This window comes from Gossypium raimondii, chromosome 2, assembly GCF_025698545.1.
Source record: "Gossypium raimondii isolate GPD5lz chromosome 2, ASM2569854v1, whole genome shotgun sequence".
Lineage (NCBI taxonomy): Eukaryota > Viridiplantae > Streptophyta > Magnoliopsida > Malvales > Malvaceae > Gossypium > Gossypium raimondii.
Window position 1 is genome coordinate 34,969,766 of NC_068566.1, and position 22,719 is coordinate 34,992,484.

The 22,719-nt window shown below is 34.5% G+C and overlaps 1 protein-coding gene across 1 annotated transcript; it reads right to left on the minus strand.

Moving 5' to 3' along the window:
• Positions 1-6,838: 6,838 nt before the first annotated feature.
• Positions 6,839-14,961, minus strand: LOC105788508 (probable acyl-activating enzyme 17, peroxisomal). The gene is made up of 14 exons (XM_012615435.2): positions 14,565-14,961; positions 13,864-13,993; positions 13,482-13,747; positions 12,649-12,853; positions 11,834-11,874; positions 11,624-11,749; positions 10,813-10,886; positions 9,468-9,688; positions 8,958-9,052; positions 8,592-8,808; positions 8,352-8,477; positions 7,898-7,996; positions 7,235-7,447; positions 6,839-7,145 (listed from the first exon to the last, which is right to left on the minus strand). Exons 1-14 carry the CDS (start codon positions 14,816-14,818, stop codon positions 7,035-7,037), a joined length of 2,178 nt encoding a protein of 725 aa, XP_012470889.1. The 5' UTR covers positions 14,819-14,961; the 3' UTR covers positions 6,839-7,034.
• Positions 14,962-22,719: the final 7,758 nt, after the last annotated feature.

A 22,719-nucleotide genomic window follows, 5' to 3' on the forward strand; every position in this document is an offset into this window, starting at 1 on the left:
ACTGCTAAAGTCTATATATGATCAGCTACTTCTCAAATCTGGACCACAGGTTCCTCGATAAGATGATATCTGCTTCTAACTTGACTCTGAAAGTGGTGAAGTTGTTCATTATTACGACTCTCGTTTGCTTTCAAGTGCTTGATCTGGATCTCACAATTTTGCAGCTTTGTTTCTAGCTCTTCGATTCTTTTCTTCATTTCTTTAATCTTGCTCAAGCTAGCTTTCAACTCTTTTGCCAAATTTCGATTTCGATGTTGACGAAAACATCCTTCCAACACAACTACCCTATCCTTTAGCTCACCTTTTTCTTTTTGGCTTTCTGACAAACTCTTTTCTAAAACTTCGTTTCGTCTCTGCATCTCCTGAAATTTCTGTTCCCATCTATCGGCTTTGTCATTTTCTTCTCGGATTTCTGCTCGCCACTGTTCTGAAGTCTTTCCCAGCCCAACAGTTCTCATTGACAAACGCATTTTTTTATAATCCGTCTTCAAACTACCCAGCTCCTCCTCAGTCTTGTTTTTCTCTTTCTTTAACTTCTCATTTTCAAGCTTCTGAACGTCTATATCCAATATTAAGTTCGTCTTTTCCGCCTCCATTTACTCTATCCTTTTCTCTAAATCCGCATTTCTTCTCTCAAAATCTTGCCTTATGATTTCCAACTCAGAAGGAATGACTCGCAAATGCTCTTCTATTGATTGGCTGTCTTCCTGATTTAGCTTAGGTGTATTATCATTAATCCTTCTAGCCTACCATTCATGATACTCAAGAGTTGTCATTGGACCCACAGCTAGCCACTTCATTCGGCGAGTCTGTTTCCACGCACTAGACATCTCCTGAATCTTCTTTCTATAACCATCATCCTTGTACGAAAATTCACAATCAGCTATCCCTTGGGTCGCAGGTATAAATTGCCTTGACCTATATTGCCTTAGTACCAATAATGGGGCATATCTAGCAGCTCCCCAAATACCCAGCAAAGGAACCTAATCAAAACTACCACACTTATACAGGATCTCATCTGGAAGTAACCAAGGAGCTCTCCACTCAACGTCCTCCTCTTGAAGATTTTGAAGAATTGACATCCACTTCTCCTTCGAAATGTCGTCTCTCCTCGGCGTGGCGACTATCTCCTTTAGTGGTGAATAATTTTCAGAGAAAACCCGATACGAAACTTTATCCACCTTCCAAAAGTGACTGTGAAACCATGCGAGTAGAAGCTGTGCACATCCAATAAATCTACCTTCGCCCATCTTCCGGCATGCACTCAATGACCTGAAAGTTTCTGCCAAAATTGATGGAATTGGTGTAACCTTCTTATCGAGCCGGTCGAATAAATCAGTGACTGCTTCATCCACATACCCCAAGGCTTTAGGGAAGACAACCAAGCCGTATATACTTAAAGTAAAAACATCTAACCTTTTCCTTACATCTGGGTGTGTGAGAATTGCATCTTTCAAGCTTCTCCAAGGAACGCACTTACTATCCCCCTTTTGTTTAATTCGTGCGACAACCCACTGCTCACTCATTCTTGTTACACTCATCAGCTTATTTGAAAAGGTTGGCACATTTACCGCTCTCGAATAGACCTTGTCCACTTGAAACTTTGAACATCGGAGTAAAGCCATATATTCCTCTATCGTAGGCACCAAATCGACCTTCCCAAACGTAAAGCAGCTGTAAGTAGGATTCCAGAACTGAGCGAGGGCTTGAAACAAATGCTTGTCTACCTTTACATCAAGCAAATAAGGCAAATCCCCATAATTATTATAAAATAACTGTCTAACCTCATCACTCCACTGACCCCAGATTTCCTTCAATTCTTGCAAATTGTTTTGAGTTACACTGATATGCGTAAAGTCCCATAACTCCGATACATGCACGTCAACAAAACTATCACCCTTTTCTTGTTGCGTTGTTTCAGACCAAGTTCGGACAGTCGCATTGTCCTCCACTTTATCAAGAGACCCTATTTTCATGATAAACCTTCTATCTAGCAACTGAATATGGATTGACGCCTTTTATGATGAAATGAAATGCCATGTCATGCAAATAAAACACCAAAAGCCAGTATCACATAGAAACATAAGATATAATCAAGAAATAGTAAAAATCCCTAATTGGATATCTACTAGGGTTTAGTATAGTTCTACCTAGGGTGGATTCCTAAGGTTCATTATATGAAGTTCGGCTTCTAGGGTAAAGGTACCCGAACTAGCAGATTCCTCAATCTTCACCCATTATAGGCTCATATGGATCGAGTTCGGTTCAGGGGAATACATTTCCCTATGACTGCACGGAGATGAAAATCTCACGAAGACATAGGTACGGATGTATCCCGAAAGCGGTCCACTACCCTGCACGGAGGTAAAAACCTCACGAAGGACTAGTTTCTCACTCCCACTTAAAGGGTAAAATTATCCAGTATATGTAATGTACAATGCAAAATAATTTAAAGTACTTAAATCAATTAAGCATGAATGCAAGAGGGTTTTTAAAACGAATTTTATTTTTTTCGACTATAAGCCAAAAAAGTAATCAATTTTGTGGCTCGACTCTCTTAAAAAAAAGTCCCCAGTGGAGTCGCCAAGCTGTCGAAACCATTTTTTTTTGAAAAATAAAAATTTTAGGTTGTCGACTTTTAAAAAATGAAAATTGGGAGTCGCCACCAATCTTTTATTAAGGTGTTATTGGATCACCTAAAAAACGGCTTTGGTCCATGAGTTTTAAAAAAATGGGTTCGGGAGTCAATTACGTACGAGAAAGGATTAGCACCCTCGTAACGCCCAAAATTGGTACCCAATTGATTAATTAATGTCTTGAAGTCGAGAGTTTGAAAATATATAATCCTTAGCAAAAAAAACTTAAAAACGTTACGTATTAAGACCTTTATCATTTTAGAGAAGGAAAATGTCACACCCAATGCGTTAGGGCACGACATTCTAATTTCCCCAAAAATGAATTAGGCCAGGATACGTGCAATAAAAAATTAAAAGAATATCCATTTATTCAAGATTTAAGAAATCGCGGCCCAATACGTTAGGACACAATTCCTTCAAAATCCCAAACTTGAAATATTTCCTTTATTATTTTTTAGCAAAAATCTTCATTTTGAGAAATCAATGCGTCACATCCAATGCGTTAGGACACAACGTGTTGAATTCCCAATAATGAGTTCTTATTTTTTTGATTAAAGAGAAATGCTTGATTGTTAGATTTAACAAAGAAAATCAGAACTCAATACGTTAGGGCTCAATTTCCTTGAAAATCCTAAATACAAGCATTCGCTCAATTTTGAAAAGTTTGAAATCGAGTAAAAAAATGATGTGATATTAGGTTGAATGCATGTATAAATGTCACAATAATAAATACAACAATAATTATAACAATGAGGTAATAACATGAAGTTTAAACAAACTAAATTAAGACAAAAAAAATAACAAATGACATGTAAAATATCAAATAAATGAGCAAAATAAGTAAAATAAATGAAATTATGAAGAATTAGAGGCATACAAATGAATTTTCATGTAAAACTTTGATTTATAAAATTTATAATGTATTTATGAAAACATAAAATATATTAACAATGTTAACATTATCAAAATTCAAAAAAATATGTATACATAAAAAACATTAGTTTAAAAAATATAAATGCGCATAAAAAATAAATATATATATTTTGAAAAATAATTACAAAAATAAAAAAATAGAAATTACATTATTAAAATTAATTAGGAAAATAATAAAAAAACTAAATTGAACAGTAATTGAAAAATTTTGGGGCAAATCCGCAAATAAATGAAACCCAAATGACTAATTTGAACACGCGAATTACATAGAGGGGCTGGAAGGGAAAATTTTCCCCTCTCCTTTAAAACGGCGTCGTTCATATTAGGGCTGACATGAAATTGTAACTAAATTAAAGGGAAAATTTAAAAATAATCAAAAACTCAATTGCAAAAAACATTAAAAGGCGGAGGGGCTGAAATCGAAATTAACCCCTCCGCTAAAAAACACGAGGATCCTAGGCCGGGTCGGGTCGGAGTCGGGTCGGCCTCCCAAAATGACGTTGTTTTGGCATCTGGGGAGGCTTGGTGAAACGACGTCGTTTCACTAGGCTATTTAAGCCAAAAATCTATACGAAAATTTCAGTTTCCATCCCTTTTTAAAAAAAGCCTCCGAAAACTTCAAAAAAGCTCTCCCCCCTTCTGGTCGTCCGGTCAACGGCCGATCACAACCACCTGACCCATTGTCGATCTCCGGCCCGGCCATTGGCGCCACCGTCTCATGGTGGTGGGAAAAGGGAAAATTTTCCCATTCAGCCTTTCAGACCCCCTATGCCCAAATCTGGGCTCAAATCTGTCAAAATAAAAGCAGAGACGCCTCAAAAACCCAAGAAACCTTTCGGTTTCCGACCGCCTTTCCTCGGAGACGGCTACCTCGAATGCTCACGGCGGTTTAGGCTCCAAACGCAGGTTGTTTCTTTCTTTTCCTTATATGTTTTAGTAAAATAAAAATATAAACGCAGAACACAACAAATCAAAGTAAATAAAAAAATAATATAGACCTTTGAATTGATTCTCCGCTTTCAATATGTTGAACTCTCTGTTTGTGTAAGAATAATTGTTTTTTTTATTTGATTTCCCCCTCCTGCTTACAATATTACCATGGCTATTTTATAGCCGTATGAAATAAATTTAAAGAGGAAGCAAATCTGTTTCTTGATTTGATTTACAAATCTTTTGATTCGCTTTCCATTTTCGTTTTTTCCTTGATGCGCAGGTGAAGATCCACGGAGATTCGGAGTTTGGCTTGCGGCGCTGTTGAAACCCTAGGGTTTCTGTCTGTAATTTGGGCCACCGTAGTTTGGGCCCTCGTTTGTTTTATTAATTGGGCCATATGGGCCTATCTGTAATGTGGGTCTTTTAGACCCGGGCAAAATTCGACATGTACATTGACATGAACAAGACATGCAATAAGATTAACTGAAACTTTGTCAAATGTGTATTGTCCTTCATGGGTTTTAGTGAGAGATGGATTGATTTCATTATGTCGTGTTTTTCATCAATGAATTACCAAGTGTTAGGGGTGTTCATTCGGTTAACCGACCGGTTAACCGACCCGAAATTACTATAACCGAATTAACCGACCTTCCAAAAATTTTAATCGTTAACCGAACCGAATTTTTTAAAAAAAAATTTAACCGAACCGAAATTTTTTCGGTTAATAAGGTCGGTTAACCGAATTAACCGAAAATTATGTATTTTTTATTTTTGGTTAAAAATTACCCGAGTTACCCGAATTACCCGAATTAACCGAATTACCTGAATTAACCGAATTAACCGAATTACCATAAAATACCCGAATTACCCGAAATTTTTTTATTTTTTATTTTTAAAATTTAAAAATTTAAAAATTATTAAAGTAAATTGGGTTTTAGACTTTAGTAAATTGGGTTGTCTTTTAGTTTTAGTTTTATTGGATTGGGTAATTGGGTAAACTTTAGTTTTAGTTTTATTGGGTTGGGTAATTGAGTTTGGGTTGGGTTGGATAATTTTATTTATTAATTTTTTCGGTTAACCGAAAATTTTCGGTTAACCGACCGGTTTCAAACCGAATTAACCGTTAACCGAAAAATCATAAAAAAATTAACCGACCCCCGACCGAAAAAATTCGGTTAACCGACCGATTAACCGAATTCGGTCGGTTAACCGAATTTTTTCGGTTTTACCCGAATTATGCACACCCCTACCAAGTGTTGCTGAATGGATGGCAATCAAACTTTATCGCACTTTTAAAGAGTTTAAGATAAGGTGATCCTCTTCTTTATACTTGTTCATTTTGAGTCTCGATGTGTACTTCCTGGAATTATTGACAACAGAAGAAGAAAAGAAAGATACACTGTATTAGGGTAAGTATAGAAAGCATTCCTATCTCCCACTTCTTTGCAGACAACAGTTAAAATCTGTTTTCCATGTTCACTAAGAGGAATGTTGAAAGGTGAAAGAAGTGGTGGATAAGTATCGCCTAATGCAGGACAACAATTTAATATGACTGAGTGGTAATTATAATTATAATGTTATTTAAGTAAAGCTTATTTGAGTATAAAAAATATTATTTATATTAATTTAATGTCTTTAGTTTTTTAAGAAATTATTTTTGCATGGTAAGGTGGTTGTATTGTGTTCCATGAAAATTTAGTTTTAATCTCAAAACTTTTTATCTTTATTTCAGTTATAAAAATAAATTTGAGAATATAAAATTTAATTTTTAAAGTTTGAATCATTACTTTCGAATTTAAATTAAATCATAAAAGATATATATAAAATAATTTAATCACGATTATGGCACAAAATATATAAATATAACTCAAGTACATGAATTATTAAGTTTACATAGTTTAATGAGCTCAAGAGATGACATGTCTTTTCCAGTCAAATTATTGGAAAATATAGAATTAAATACAATTAAGTTAGATTAGACTTTTATGAAAAGTTTAATTTTTTTTAAAATTTTCACATAATTGTAATTTTAAAAATAAATTACAAACTTCTAAAAGAAATAAAATTTTATGATATTTTTAGATTTTTATAATTACCTTAGAAGAATAGTAAAAGTAGATGATTAAGCTATAATCCAAGGGCTATTTAACCTTTAAATTAATGCATCATATCACCATTTCGTTAAAAATAGAAATTAATAAACAAGTGACTAAAATGTAATATTCCGACCATAATGTAATTTTAATAGTTGAACAACCAAAATGTAACTTTAACTTTAGTTTAGTGACCATTTATGTAGTTTACCCAATAAAAATATATTAAATAAATCAAAACAATTCAAAACCTAACAATATTTTCAATTGATAAAAATATCATACCAGTTTGAAGCTTTATGAACAAGAGTATACTTGTATGCTGAAATCTACCGATTAGTTTATTAAAATATTCAAAAAAAAAAAAAAAAAACAAAAGTATGTAATAATTTAGTTTTACATTGATGCAGGTATCCAATGTATATATTACATTATGCATTTATAGTTTAGAATTATGGTCAACTTGAGCCAACTGCTGCCTCAAAACCCTTCTCATAACCTTATTAGTAGCTGTTCTTGGAAGAGATGGGAGGGCCACAACATGAGAAACCTACAAATTTACAATTTATCTTACTTTGGGAAGATCAATGGTGAATTATCTTTGCATTATTTTAATGCAAAAGAGAACAGCAAACTTACCTTGAACAATGGATTCAGATTCCTCTGAACCGCTGAATTAAAAGATATTCTCAATTTATTCAAGTCTGATGTTGAATTATCTGGATCCTTGAACACAACTGCAATTACCAAATGCTCGGGGCCACCGTCTGCTGGCGGCACTCCAATGGCGGCTGTCTCGAGTACACAGCTATCAACTGCATTGCAGATGCGTTCAATCTCAACTGAACTAACCTGCTCAATTAATCAGCAGTCATCAAGGTTGCAAAGATTGGTAAGACATTCTTCTCTAAAAGGACAAAAACAAGCGCCAGTCGACAGTACTTCATAGTGTGCACAAGTCTAGAATTTGGTGCATCAACTATCTTCACCCTAATGAAAATAACTATAGCTATGTTACTGGTTTAATCGATACACTCTCTTAAGGGAGAGAATTCTTTGATTTGAACCAAGGGAGCCACATCTTTAGGCAACAAAGTCTTGAAGGATCTATAAATGCCCAAAGAAAACAATACCTTTGATGTAAAGGTATGTGACATGAAGATATTCCAAATCCCAGTCATTACAGTACAAGAGATTTAACAATGGAGTTGGTTACTTGGTCAAAATAAATAGCAATCTTTCTATAGTTGGAATGTTTAAACCTCAAACCACAGGTTATATTCCATAGCATCAAATAAATACCTTGATACCCCCTATGTTCATTGTATCATCAGCACGACCATGTGCTCGATAGTATCCCCTAGAGGTGCGCTCAAAGACATCCCCATGCCTTCGGAGAACCTGCAAAGGTAAATTCAGACACAGATTTTAATTGCAAGAGAATATAACACAGTGGAGGCCTGTAAGATAGGGATAAATATTACTCCAACTCTTCATTGTCTCTATCCATACCCGAGATTTGTGTTTGACACTAAGCTCTGGGTCTAGGTAACACAAATTGGCTTTACCCTTTACATTTCAAAAATCCATTAATTAAGATAGATGCTATACAAGTATAATCAGCGCATTCTCACTGCAGTGGGTTGAGCATTTTGAATCATTTTGCACCATTAAGACTTAGGACTACAGATTATATAGAAGATAATGCACCCAAAATAAAAATAAAAAAAGATGCCAAGAACCACAAGTTTCTCACCAATCCATTCCATGAAGGCATTTCCTTAAAGTAAACATCGTAGTGACTGGCATTTAGCAGTGTGCTTGAAGAACCAAACATAAGAGGACCAAGGGCCAGTTCCCCCATCCCTGGTGCATCCTCTGGCTGAAAATTAATCAAAGTTGAAGTAATTAGTTGCATTTAATTTTACATTTATAATTAAACATGTAGAATTCCCCATAGGTACTGAAAATTAACAAGGGTTGGATTGGAACTTACAATAGGATGGCCATCGTCGCCAAGAATAAACAAACGGCAACCCATAACTGGAGTACTGAAAGCAGCTAATGATTGGGGCTGTAGAAATGATCCAGAAACAAAACCGCCACCAATTTCAGTGCCACCACAATATTCAATGACAGGCTTGTAGCAAGCTCTCCCCATCAACCATAGGTATTCGTCTACATTAGATGCTTCACCGGTGGAGCTGAAGCAACTGCCAATTTCAGAAAAACAGCAAAAAAGCAGGAAGAATTAATATTGGATTAAAATCCATAGCAGGTCAACTTCCTTATAAGAAAATATACTCTCAAGTGATTTGACCATATGAAGAACAAACTAGGTTGAGTGTATAAGGCAACTTACCGGATGGATGACCAATCATAGCCAGCTATGCAGTCTGTACTTTTCCAAGTGCGGACAATGCTAGGGATGACACCAAGCATTGTTACTTTTGCATCCTAGACAGGTTTAATTAAAATACGTAAATTCCCTGATTAATAAGATACAAAATTCTACAAAAGCACTCCCTTGGTGCTTCTTTTGTGTTTTTTTTTAATGTTCAACTAAAAGGAAAAGAAAAGAGATAATACATAGGCTATGACATCTTCATAATTAAATCATCTTCAGACAACTGGATACTGTTTCATCCCAGAACAAGTGTTGGCAAAAAAGGATGTGAAGCCAAAAAGGAGCCAATTACTTATTATGTTATTGAATGGTCTGACGAGATTGCACCAACTGGAGTTATATAAATATATATATATATATATATATATATGTGAGTGTTTGTTCGTGTGTGTCAAGATTCTATAAGCTGATTATACGAGTCAAGGACAATCATACTTTAATGAAACAATTACAATAGATTACTACCTGTACAAACTTGGAAAAGCCGGAACTAAGGGGAGATCCATTGTATAATGCCATTGAAGCACCATTTAACAATGAAGCATATACTAACCAAGGACCCATCATCCATCCAAGGTTTGTTGGCCATGCAACAATATCACCCTTGCGGATGTCCATGTGGCACCATGCATCTGCAGCAGCTTTCAAAGGACTCCCATTGGTCCAAGGAATAGCCTTTGGCTCACCTACACAAGATATAAGCTCAATTAGCAAGTCAAATTCATTTTTTCTGACCTTCAGCCAGCTTTAAATTATGGAAAAGTGGAAAAAATTATGAATTAACTACTTAGTCCTATCCTACTGTTCTTTTGTTCAACAATTTCAACAGTAGGATTACACTAACAGTTGATTTAACTTTTTGTATCACTTCAAATCCAGTCTATCATAAAGGAACCAAACAAATCGAGGTTGATTTTCAACCATTCCTGAGAAGATTTTGATAACTTAATCTTCATTGGCTATACAGGAGAACTTGTTAATTTGTTTACAAAGGCACTAAATTGGAAATTGAGTTGATAATCTATGCAACAAGCTAGGCATGATCAACATCTATGCTCCAACTTGAGGGGGAGTGTGAAAAGCCGATACATAGCACATTTATAGGGCTTTGTAAATAACAAATTTGTAAAGATTTGGGGAGATTTTATTTTCTTTCCTTTATACACATAATAATACTTCTATAAATTTTGCCTTGTGGTGAATACGGAATACAGAATTCTCTCCTCTCTTCTCTACTTTTGAACACTTAAATGATCATTTTAGTTTTCTTTCTTGATTTTTGACTCTACTTTTGATAATCAATTGGCTCGGGATGTTGAAACTAAAGTGCCAGATATACTAATGTGATGTAGATAAACAAAAATACCATGCTTGATAATTACTCAGAAGACATAATGGTAAGTCTTTCCCTTATTATCTTCTCTCCTACCACCAAATGTATGAAATTGGTCTCTTGAATTTTATTGGTATATTCCAACATATATAATAATAACCAAGTGAGATTGGTTGATTGAATATCGAGCAAACACAAAAGTTACCATTAATTTACATTTAGGACACTGCTCCAAACATAACTGCACCAAAATTGTTTTTCATGCCACAACCTATATGGAAGTTTGCTATGACAAACATTTAATGTCAATATGCTAAAATGAAAATTAGGCTGTTTTTATTTATTTTTAACTAAATTAAGCTTATTTCATTCGGGACTTAAAAACTACACTATCACCATGATTTTAGGCCACCCTTACCTATTAAATGACATTTTGTTTGTAAGGAATTAAAAGAAATAAGGAGCTTTTGAAGTTACCTGTGGTTCCAGATGAGAAAAGGATATTTGTAAATGCCTCTATTGGTTGTTCTACTGCTTTAAAAACATCTCCCCTGCAATTTGAGATTAAAAAAAAAAAAGACCCGGGCAGATACAGCTTAAAGTCTTGCAGAAATTTTACATGCAATCAAATAAAGAAATTGATAATCAAGTGATTTTATGATAAATACAACTAAATGTTAGATATTACAATAATATCAACCACCTAATAGACCAGTATGAAAACAGGGCCAGAATTTGGTTAATTTGGGTCTACTTTATCTCAGTAAATGCCAATTTTTATAATATATAAATTTGTCTTTTCCTACGGCATTATTTTGAGAGGCCATAATTTGCATATCTTTAGAATATGGAGTAAGCTACTAGAGAGAGTTGATCTCACTCCAAAAGATTGCTTTAGTATTATCAACATCCAAACATGCCCATTGGTCCTGAAGATTGCTACCAAGGTACATTGCATAACCACCCCAAGCCCAACTAACTTTTCATTCATCCCAGGTAAGAATCTTCTACAACACGTAACCATTTTAAGTAAATACCCTTGAAACATCCACCATCATTAAAGTAGCATGTCTTGGTTATTTAAATTTAAAAAACAACATATCAATTCTGCAATAGAGAAAATGAACGATATCTCATGGAAATCAATCAGATATGGCCTCAAAGAAAACTATACAAACTTTCATATATTCTCTTCAAGAAAAATGGTGGAACGGTATGGAGACTGACAACAGATGACCATAGGTAACAAAGATAACAGTAGATTAGCCAGAAGAACTAGAGTTCTCACTTGAACTTTTTAACTCTTTCCAGAAATTCAGGCCATGAAATATCGCCGTCGCGCAACTTGATATTGAAACTAGAGCTTTTGGCTGGTAAAACGATGGCCATAGGTGCCTGAGCTTCCACAACTCTACTGCAGAATGGAAGCTACGTTGTGAGATAACTTCCATTAGAAATAAGAAATATAAATATAAAGGAACACACCACCTTAAAGCACCTGTATAAAGGTAAGCTTTTCTCACCGCGAATAATAAGATCCTGAGATAAAACAACAAAAGAACTAAACTGAGAAGAGCAAGTAAATGTACTTGAGTGAGGATCTGGAAAGACTAAAAAACCAACAAAAACCTAAGGACCAAGTCAGAGATAAAAGAGTTACTAAAGGAAAGACCAAAAAATAATAATATCAAATAAGTATCCTGAAAAGTGTTCTAGATATAACAGTAGTAATGATACGCATACAAGATGAATTATCAAGAGAAAAGACAAAAAGCAAAATGAAGGTAAAAAGGAATTGCTAACAAATATACTTGAGCAGGATGGTCTGACTTCCCACTACCCAATTCAAAAAATTTCATACTCGGTCAAAGATCACTGCTTCGAATTTGCTTAGAATTTGAGCTCCTAGTCACATAAGTACCATCAATAAGGTGCCACCAACATGCATGCCTGTACAGAAAAAGCTAGCACCTAACTGTTGTTGATGCAATGTCTAACTAGATCAATGAATGTGGAACATTTCATCAGAAAAATGAACACACTATGGTGAAGGATTATGAAGTCAAGCAAGGAGGCATTGTTCTTAATGCTATTTATTATCTGAAAGGTAAGCTTCTATGAAAAAATCACCAACTTTCCCTTCTAATAAAAGAGCATATATAAGGCCATACATTGCATGGACTAATTCAAAGTAACAAATGCCATGTAAGCACAATAACATGAACTCCAAAAACACAAGTTGCAAATATTCGAAAGAGATTGAAATACAAGAAACAAATGTTCTATAATCTGCTGAAAGGAAAAATGGAAAACCTGAGTAAATATGGCTTTTGCTTTTGATATTTTAAGCCTTGTTGATATTTCAAGTGGAGCAAAACTATCGGCAATCGATACAACTACATAGCCAGCTAGAATAATTGCGAGGTAGATAACCACAGAGTAGACATTCATTGGCATATCAATTGCAATTGCAGATCCTCTGTTCAAACCCAGAGCATTGAGTGCATGTGCAACTAACCTACAAATTTAAAACAACAAAGGACTGCAAGTTAATATGATAGCAAAGTTAATAGAAGTATTAACAACAAGACTTTTCATTACAACATCAAAGCTCTTCATTTATCAAATTCAAAATATCTAAGTTCATATGCGACTATTCCCACGGATGCTAGTAAGTAGAATAACCCAACAAAATTAAAGTATAAAAATTTAAAATATTATCTGTTTCTGGCATACTTCAACATATATATTCAAAATCACAAGCTCTAAAGTGCACAATGTATATAAAAATCATTGAATTCATTCGATCAGCAAACTAGTCAGGCTAAAAATCCTTAAAAACTACAAGACAACTCTAAAAAAAAAAATTGATGCTACAGCATAGAAACAGAATTACAAGAATGCTAATGTTTGCTCTTATTTCGGCTTATATGGAAGCAATAAAAGACATTACTACTCAATACCATTTCCATTTGAGCTTGCTAATCTCAAGCTATACTTTTTAAACTTCAATAGTGAATGCAAGTATCTAGTTAAACCATTTAGAAACTTACGTCTAAACTTCATTTTTACACAAACAAACAAAAATAGAAAAATAGAAGCAAATATGAACAAACATTATATCTATAAGATGAAGAGCACCATACCAAACCTCTGTCTGCAATTCCTTAAGTGTCATGCTTTTCACAGGAAGATCATCATCTCCCTCATCACGCCATCTTATTACCATATCATCCAAACTTCTCTTACTATTAACTTTCAAGCAATTCTTTGCAGGGTTCACAAAAGCTCCAGGAAGCCATTTACCACCTGGATTTAATGTGAGGCTTTCTTCAGATGGACTCCGTAAGATACAATTAGGAGGGACAGAGAAATCTATGCACATTTCATCAAGTACAGTTTTCCAATAAACCTGGCATATCAAAATATAGGAGAAAATATTTGTTTAATAATAACCCAAAATTCAAAATCATCAAATACCATAACGTTTTTCAAAGAAATGTGAACTTGAAACCATAACAGCCATACCTCAGGGTTTGAGACCGAAAATTCCTGAAGATGAGAGAAACTTGATATAGGGTCCCTGTATTTCGAGCCTAAGAATTCTTTTCCATGTCTCTCCAGCAGACGGCCAATATTTGTAAACAATGCACTCTCCCTATCCATCCATGAATTGACATAATAAAACACAATACCAGTATTAATACATCAATGTTGCTCAAATGACAGTTCTTCCTAAATTAGGGTTATCCCTCTTGATTCAACTAAGTGAAAAGCGGAAATATTATTTAAACCAGCTGCATCATCTAGTTGAAGCTATTCTAGGCTAGCCATTAGAGGAAAAAGAATCAATTAACTAAAACAGATTAATGTTCAATTCTTTTCTTTACTTCATTCTATCCAAGAAATACAATTTTCAATCACTCATTCAGTTCAGTTGGCAACTATAAAAGAAATTGAATCTTTTTTGTTAAACCCAATCAAATCTGAGCTTCTTCACTGTTGGTATACTAAAATTAAACTGAATTATCAGTAAAAAGAGTAGCTCTTAATTTTGATGATTGCCAGAATGAACAAAATAACAGTCTACTTGAGATTTTTTCACTTCCTTTTACCAATTTCTTCACTTTCAGCTATAAAGTACAAAAAAAGAAAAATTCTGGCAGAGTTAACTTGAAGATCAAAGTACACTAATAACTAACAGAGAAAAAAAAAGAGGGAATCCTTACGGGTCGGGAATCCAAGCGGGGGGGTCGGGTCCGAAGTCTTTGTAACAACCGTAGTACAAGGTTTGATGGAGAGAGAAAGGGAGATTAGGGGTAAGTACATGTTTGGAAATTCGGTTCCAAGTCTCCGGCGTAGCAGATCCGTAATTATGAACGATCTCCGTCACCTTCTTGTGAATTTCTTGCGCAAGTTCAGACGAAATCCCCAACGCTTCCACATCTTTAACGGTGACCGAATCCAAAGATCTGTACACCATTTTTTTTTCGGTTTTTATTTTTATTTGATGTCGGAAGTAAAACAGATGAGTGAGATTTCAGTGAAGAAAACTGATAATGCTTTGGAAGTTTTTCTTACGTATACTTCTAAAACAATGTCACTTCCTCAAGTTTTTATTTTGGATTTGGCCAAATTTATAGTGACCCAACGGATTTAATCTTCTTCCAGTGTGACGGCTGAAATTGCTTATGTGTTGGACCACGCACCAAGTCCATTGAATCATTCGAAGATTGAGAAAATTTAGATAAAAGTACGAGACTCTAAAAATAAATTTGGATAAAATTTATGACCCGATTTTTATATGGGTGGGCCTTGAAAAAAGATTTTTTACCTGAATCCAGCCTGACCCGGTCCCAATATATTATAAAAATATTATGTTAATTATATATTTTAAATAATAATTATATATATTAAATCACGAATCTAATAATTATTAAATTCATTACTCACAACCTAAAAAAAAACTTATCCAATAAATAATCCAACTCAAAATATAAAATTTAAAAAGCTATATTTAATATAATAAAATATTTATTATATTTATTTGTGTTTTTTAATATAATAAAATATTTATTATATTTATAGTAGTGTTTTTAATATAAATACTTTTTAATGTGTTAGAAAATTTTCATTTTAGCGTTTTTCAGTACATTTAGTATATTATATATTTTAAAATTTTACTTTTAAATAAAAACTAATCTAAAAAAATTAAATATGGGTGGGTCGAGTCGAGCTCGGGCTTACCTTTCTTAAATTGGGATGGGCTTGGGCAAAAAATAAGCCCATTTTTCGGGTCCAGCCTGGCCTGAGCTTGGAAAATTAGTCTAGATACCTTGTATGGACTCGACTTGGCCCGACTTGACCGCACCTCTAGTCACGGGGCTAGAACTTTAGTCTTGTAAACCACGCGGCCTTAGACAGAATCTTAGTTTCAAATCTGCCTAAGTCAGTCTAACTCTCGAAAGATGATATTTCACAAAGTTAATTCTCAAACGCCCCGAAATAAAGCGAAAGCAAACTCAAAGCAAAGAAGTAATGAAAGAATTGAAAAGCCAGAAGAAAGTAATGCACACAATGTGTTTGAGAAAATGCTCTCAAATATATTCAATAACTCTAAATGAAATGATTACAAAAAAGAAGTAAGAGATTTATTTATAATTGAGCTCCCCAAATCCAATGGTATAGTTTAAATTACATATTAAAATCAAAGCTTATCTACAAGATGATAGTCTTAAGGGATTTAAACTGATAGGAGTCACAAAGGCCCAACTCAAGCTCAAGAACGTGGTGGGCTCAAATTACCACAAGGCCCAATAACGAGGTCAAGGGCCAGGCAAATGCGTATGAAACTAAATTGAACCGTTCAAGACTTCATTAGTAAGGCCTTAGATGCGTATACAAAGGAAAAAGAAAATCAAGATTCACTTTCTTGTTTTCAAGAAAATCAAGAAACTGAATCTTGGTCCAATTTTGCTGTTTTGAGTGATTTCAAGAATCAAGAAAATCAAGATTTCAAATCTTGGAAATCTTGGTCCAAGAAACTGAATCTTGCAGCTAACGCACATTGGATCTCAGTTACGAGCATCAACGAACCAATTTTGGGAGAGAACGGATTACGAGCCCAAGTTCTTGAAGATACGACCGAATAAGATATTCCAAGCCCAACCAAGAAGTTTAAATTAGACTTAGTTGAAAATCAGGCCAAATTGTCAAAGTGGCCCAATTTGTAAAATTTTAATTATTTAAATACTTAGTTTTAATTTTTAGACTTTATGAATAAATTTCTATGTAAGAATTTAGTCCAAGAGGCCCATTTAAAGGCTTTGGACGAAATTCCCCTTTAAAGCCAACAATTAGGGTTTTTTTTTAAGTTTTCCTAGTAGGGTTAGGAAAGTAGTTAGAAGGCCTATATATATGGCTTGGCTGGCCACCCTTAAGAAATCATTGAATTCAGATTTTTTTTTGTTGAATGAAAATTTTCTTTGAGTTTCTCCAAGAATTCTTTCTTGAGTTTTCTTTAGAAGTAATTTAACAGTCTTTTTTATTGTGGGAGCCATCTTCAACCTTCTTCTTGCCGTGTTTTTACATTGGAGGGTAGATTGGAGTCGTTTGAAGGGAGTTGTGAAATCTTTCTTGATTTCAAGGCTTCTTAGGACTTTCTTTATCTTTCTTGCTGATTGTTCTTCTTTAATTATTTTTTTGTTTGTGCCGAATTATTGATTAACTTGGTTTAATTGTTCTTGTTGCGTTTTCAGCCATTCCAAGCTTCAAAAATCTGTTTTGCAACATTCTTTGGCATCAAGAAATGTCCTTTATTCATAGTTTTCAATCTTGCTTGCCGCCCAAGTATCCTACTTCTACTTCAATTTGGTTTTCTTGGTCTTTTGAGTTTAATTTTCTGTTTTGTGTTTTTCTTGTCAGATTCAGCTTTGGAGTCTTTCTGAAATTAAATTTTGTTTTCTTTGCTTCCAAGAAACTCTATTAATACATGTTTTGACTCTTGGCTGATTCTTTCTCGTTTTGGGGTGTTTCTTCATATATCTTTTGCTGCTAAAGTTATTTTTCTGTTTTCGTTTCAGCCCCAAGTGTCTATAGTTTTCGTAGGACTTTCTCGTGACTTGACAAGCTCGATCTTGGTCCGCGTGCAACCCTCTATCATAAACAGTATACAATCTTATCTTTGAAATTACAAAATATTCACCATGGTAACTCTAGTTTTACTATAGTGTTTCACTAGGTCACCAAGGCTTCAAGTAGATGAGTTTCTCTATATATTCTACAAATCGAGCCAGTTTAAGTGAGTCAAATGAGCCTCATTTAATCAGTTGACCTTCATGGGACGTTTTGTGTGAATTCATCGTAAGCTTCGATTCGTGGCTCGTGACATTTTCCCCCACTCATCTCACAATGCCCTTGTTGTGTCCTCAAAATGACACTAGTCTAACTCGTCTCGGAACTGTTATGATGCCTTCGCTAATTCCCAACCATTCTCTTTGTTAAGTAGTTTCGCCCCTCGAAACATTTGCCTCGACTTATCTCTTTGTTTTCGTCTAACTCAAATTGTTTCTCTTTTTTGTACCTCTCATTCGCAAGAACCCACTGCTCTTACTTACCCCATTGTGACTTTCCTCAATCAAGATCTCTTTGATCCACACAAAAAGATTTTGGCACACCCGCATTGAACATTATGTTAACCTTGAGTATTGCCGCTAATTTTAGACTGTAAGCCCATCGGCTTTCCTGCTTCAGAACTTTGAAAGTGTCCTATGTCTTTGCCAAGTCAATGGTAATTCATAATGAAAAACACTAGGAAAGTGTTTGAGATATACCTTGGTCATAACATTTACTCATTTTGACTCTTAAGTTTGCATCACCACTTTTCCTACAAAGTTCGATGCACAACCCACCTCTCTCATAGGTGGTAGCCCCATTGATAACTCAACAGGCTTCATATCGATTTTTTACCCCTTTAATATTTCCAAAGAGGTCTCCTTAACACTCAGATCTACCAAGTCAACGTTCTTACCACAATAAACATCCTCAACTAGTTAGATTGTCGATAATACCTTTTTCCACCTTTCTTACTACAAGTCACCAGCACAACCCATTGTCGTTGACAAATGTCTAAGATACATATCTAATCATCAAAGAGAACCAAAAAAACATTAATATTTTCAAGGAAATTCAAGCCAAGAATAAAGTCGTAATCATTTAAATGAATTACCTCGAAGTCTTCCTTGTTTTTCCACTAACCGATCTATAGCTCAACTTCTTGTCTTACTCCTACAGTTGGAACCTATTTAGAATTAATAGTCTTAATCTTCTTAGTCGATTTGCTAACTGAGAGACTAAGTTTACTCGCAAATTTTTTCGACATGAACAAGTTTGATGCCTCCGTATCAACAAGAGCATTCATTCTTTGACTTGCGATGTTGATGTCCACAAATATCAATCATTTATGCTTGTGACCTCTCTTCACTTTTGCAGAATTGAGTATCAATGAACCAAGCCTTAATACCCTTTCCTCATCAAGCTCTATTTCATCTTCTTTACTGATCGTAGACAACTTAGATCGCTCTAGACAGTCTCGCATCCTATGTGAGCCGCAACATAAGAAGCACTTCATTGGCTCTTCTAGTTTGTTGTTGGACTTCAAGTTCCCATTATATGGTTTCTCATTACCACAAATTCCACCATTAGCATTTTTAACCTATCCTTTTTCACCTCCCCCACCATTGCCCTCCTCATTGGTTTTGGAAGACTTAAACTTGTCTTTCCTCGAAACAAGCTCAATTAAGGACTTTGTTATAGGCATGGCTTTGGTAAGTTCTTTGACCCTTCGACGTTGCAACTCTTGCTTAACCTAAGGCTTCAACCTATCCATAAAGGAGAAAAATACCTCATTCTCACCCAAATCAGAAATTTATAGCATTAGTTTACTGTACTCCTTTACATACTCTCTAACTGTGCCTTGTTGAATAAGTTGGTGCAACTTAGCCCGAGCCTCATTCTTAGCATACTCTGGGTATAATTGCCCCTTGAATTCGGTCTGAAACTCCTTTTAAGTTCCAATTGCGACCCACCTCGTTTCTCATCTATGGATTTATGACAACACCATAAAAGAGCGACATTTGTAAAATACATAGCAGTAGTATTTACCTTAGTAGCATTTGTAACAACTTAATTTTTAATGGTACTAGAAAATGGGAGTTCAGAACCTTATTTCCGTAAATTGGGTCTGTAAATATTAAATATGTATATTTACGAAGTTGGTATAAAAAATAATGTTTGGCCCATAAATTTTGTCGACTAAATAGTTAATTTAGGTGTAAGGACTAAATCGTAAAAGTCCAATTGTTATAGGTTTTTAATTGGCCAAAGACTTAGAGACTTAAATTGTAATTAGCCAAAGGTCCAAAAAGGTAATTAATCCATTTTGTAATAGGAAATAGTGAAAGATGATGGAAGATTCTACTAATTCCTAATTAATGGTTAATTAAGCTAGTTAAAACATAATTAGCTTAATTAAACTAAGTTAATTAACTTTTAAAAATGGTATAAAAGAAGAATTAGTGGAGTTTTGTCATTACTTTCTTCTTCCTTATCATCCAAAGTTGAAAAACTTAAGGAAAAACCATTTTTAAAGCTCAAAGCATTCGACCCTTGATTGATCAAGAATTGGATCAAACCGGAGGTAATCGAGGAAAAGCTAAAATTATTGATTAGTCCTTAAAGAACCAACTTGTTTGGTGTTTTGATCAAGTAAGTTCATATGATATTTATTTACTTAGGTTGTTATGTATTTGAATTGTTTATATATATGTGTGTTTGGTTGTGAATTGGTACAATCAAAGTAGAGTTGGACTAAATTGAAAAATGATGTTTATATGTGTCAAAGATGCCTGTGTGAACTTAGTAAAGGTTAGGATACAGTTTGCATGCCAATAGGGTCTTGTGTGCGCTTGTACGAGATTGATTACAGATGTTATGAGGTCCAACATTTGTTGTGAATTCCTAGATATATGTGTCACATGTTTAGCTCAAACGAGTAATATGATGTGCCATTATAAAGTTTTAGCCCAAAGGAGTAACCTAACATGTATATTTTCAACTTCGACGAGCAACTAGTCTGATGTAAATGTAACAACCCGTTTTTAGTAAAATTGGAACAGTGGTTTCAGGACCACAAATCCAAAGTCAAAAAATTTATTTTTTATTTTATGGTCTACGGCATGATGGTATTACCGTATAAAAATTTCGTTAAGAAATTTTACCATTTACATGCTTAATTTGATAAAAAGGACTAAATCGCGTAAAGTGCAAAAGTTGAGTTCTAATAGATAATGGTATTAAATAGCTATATAAATTTAAAGTGGAAGTCCTTATATTGTAATTAGACCATAAATGGGTTAGTGGAAGATGTTGGCTTGACATTTGTGTAGTTTTAAAAGTTATTAAAGGTTAAATTAGTAAAAAGGTAATTAATATTAAAATAAATAAAACAAATAAAATTCCATCTTTCTTTCTCAACCACAACCGAATGTAGAAGAAGAAATAGAAATTTTTAAAGCTTGACATTCGGCCAAGCTTGTAAGCTCAATTGGTAAGTGATTTTTATTCTGTTTTTGATTATTTCTATGTTTTCGGGATCATTGTAGCTTAATCTAGCTAGCCCGGGGACTAATTTGTAAAAATTTTAAACTATTAGGGTTTTACCATTGATTAACATATGTGATTTTTGAAGTTTGATGATAGAAAATGAATGGTTGTTGTTAGATAAACAACTTTTGTAAAGGGATTTTTGGTGAAATTGTCAATTAGTGGTTAAATTAAAAAATGTGATAAATTCATGGTAAAATTTGTGAATTTATGAAATATGTGGACTGTTATAAGCATTTATAAAAATTGGCTAGGCTTGGGTATGGGTAAAATTGCATAAATTTTATTTTCCGAGCCTAGGGACTAAATTGCAAAGAAATTAAAAGTATAGGGGAAAAGTGGTAATTTTTCCAAAAGTATGTGTTAGACTAAATTGAATGAGAAATATATTAAATTGAGTTAAATTTATCTGTATAGATGAAGACAAATCTCGTACAGAGTTAGATCGGGGCAAAGGGAAAATCTCAAATTAATCGCCTCCGTATATACGTAAACTCGTCGAGGTAAGTTTGTGTAATTAAATTGTGTATTTATATGTTTTAATTGAATTATATATATATATGTGTTTGTATAATTGCCATGTATAAATATCGATCATATATTCGATGGTGTACGATGACTACTGAGTCCTGTTTGAACCTTAGTAATTCGTAGGATACAAATGACATGTCATTAGGGTTACATGATTTGGGTCCTGGTTCTAAAAGTTCTACCGATAGCTGAGGTCTGGTATGTGTTGCGGATACTCCACAGCTCGTGTGAGCAGCATTGTGTAGCTACATACTGCCCCACAGCTCATTTGGGTTGGAAGCTTGTCGGAGCTATATCACACTATCCATTGGTTGTTTTGGTACTTTCGGTTGGTTTAATTTTGGTTATAATGGCATGTATAGGTTATTTTGGCTAATGTTGGCTTATATGTGTTTTGGTTGTTGGAAATGACCATTTGGTTGGTTTGCATTTTGGCCTTGTGTTGGTAAAATGGTATATTTTGATGTGTATATAAGTAGCCTTGTGATGGTTGATATGTGACTTGATATGGTTGACTGATGTAAGATAGAAAGGTAGTTGAATGTGCATATTAAATATGCCATATAATTTGTTGTGAATTGGTGCTTTGTTGTGGAAGGCATATATGTAAACTGATGCTAGTGATTAAGTGATTAATTGGTACCATTTGGTGTGTTTTGGTAAGTGAGTTACATGGTAAGTTTTGATGCAAATATGTACATATGTTAGTTGATCATTTGATTATATTGAACACATGGTTAGACATGTTTATAAAATTGTCATTTGAGGTGCCTAAGGGCATATTGGTTGTGTGTGAATATACCATATATTTAAGGCTTGATTATGCTTGTTTTGGGTGCCTTATTATGGCTTGTTGTTATGCACAATGTTGGGTGTAGGTTTATGCCTATTTGGGTGAAAAAAGGGCTTGTAAAATGGCCTATTTTTGTCCACAAGGGCAGAGACACGGGCGTGTGTCTCAGCCATGTATGACACACGGCCAGGTGACACGGTCGTGTGTCCTCTGTAACTTTTAAAGGTTTTTAAGTTAGGCTATTACACAACCTAGCATACTGTTTAGCACACGGGCGTGTAAGGTTACTTCAAAGGGTACACGGCCTAGCACATGGGCGTGTGGCTTGGCCATGTGGCCCAGGTCAGTGAGTTACACGGGCACGGACACAGGTTGGGATACGACCATGTGTCCCTATT

Bases quoted from the DNA above. Each gene is read 5' to 3' on its own strand.
- LOC105788508 (XM_012615435.2), bottom strand. From the start codon at position 14,818: ATGGTGTACAGATCTTTGGATTCGGTCACCGTTAAAGATGTGGAAGCG. The intron at 12,854-13,481 runs GTATGGTGCTCT...TTAAATTTGTAG, and splicing joins GAATTGCAGACAGAGGTTTG to GTTAGTTGCACATGCACTCA. The intron at 7,997-8,351 runs GTGAGAAACTTG...TTACCTTTGCAG, and splicing joins TGCCTTCATGGAATGGATTG to GTTCTCCGAAGGCATGGGGA.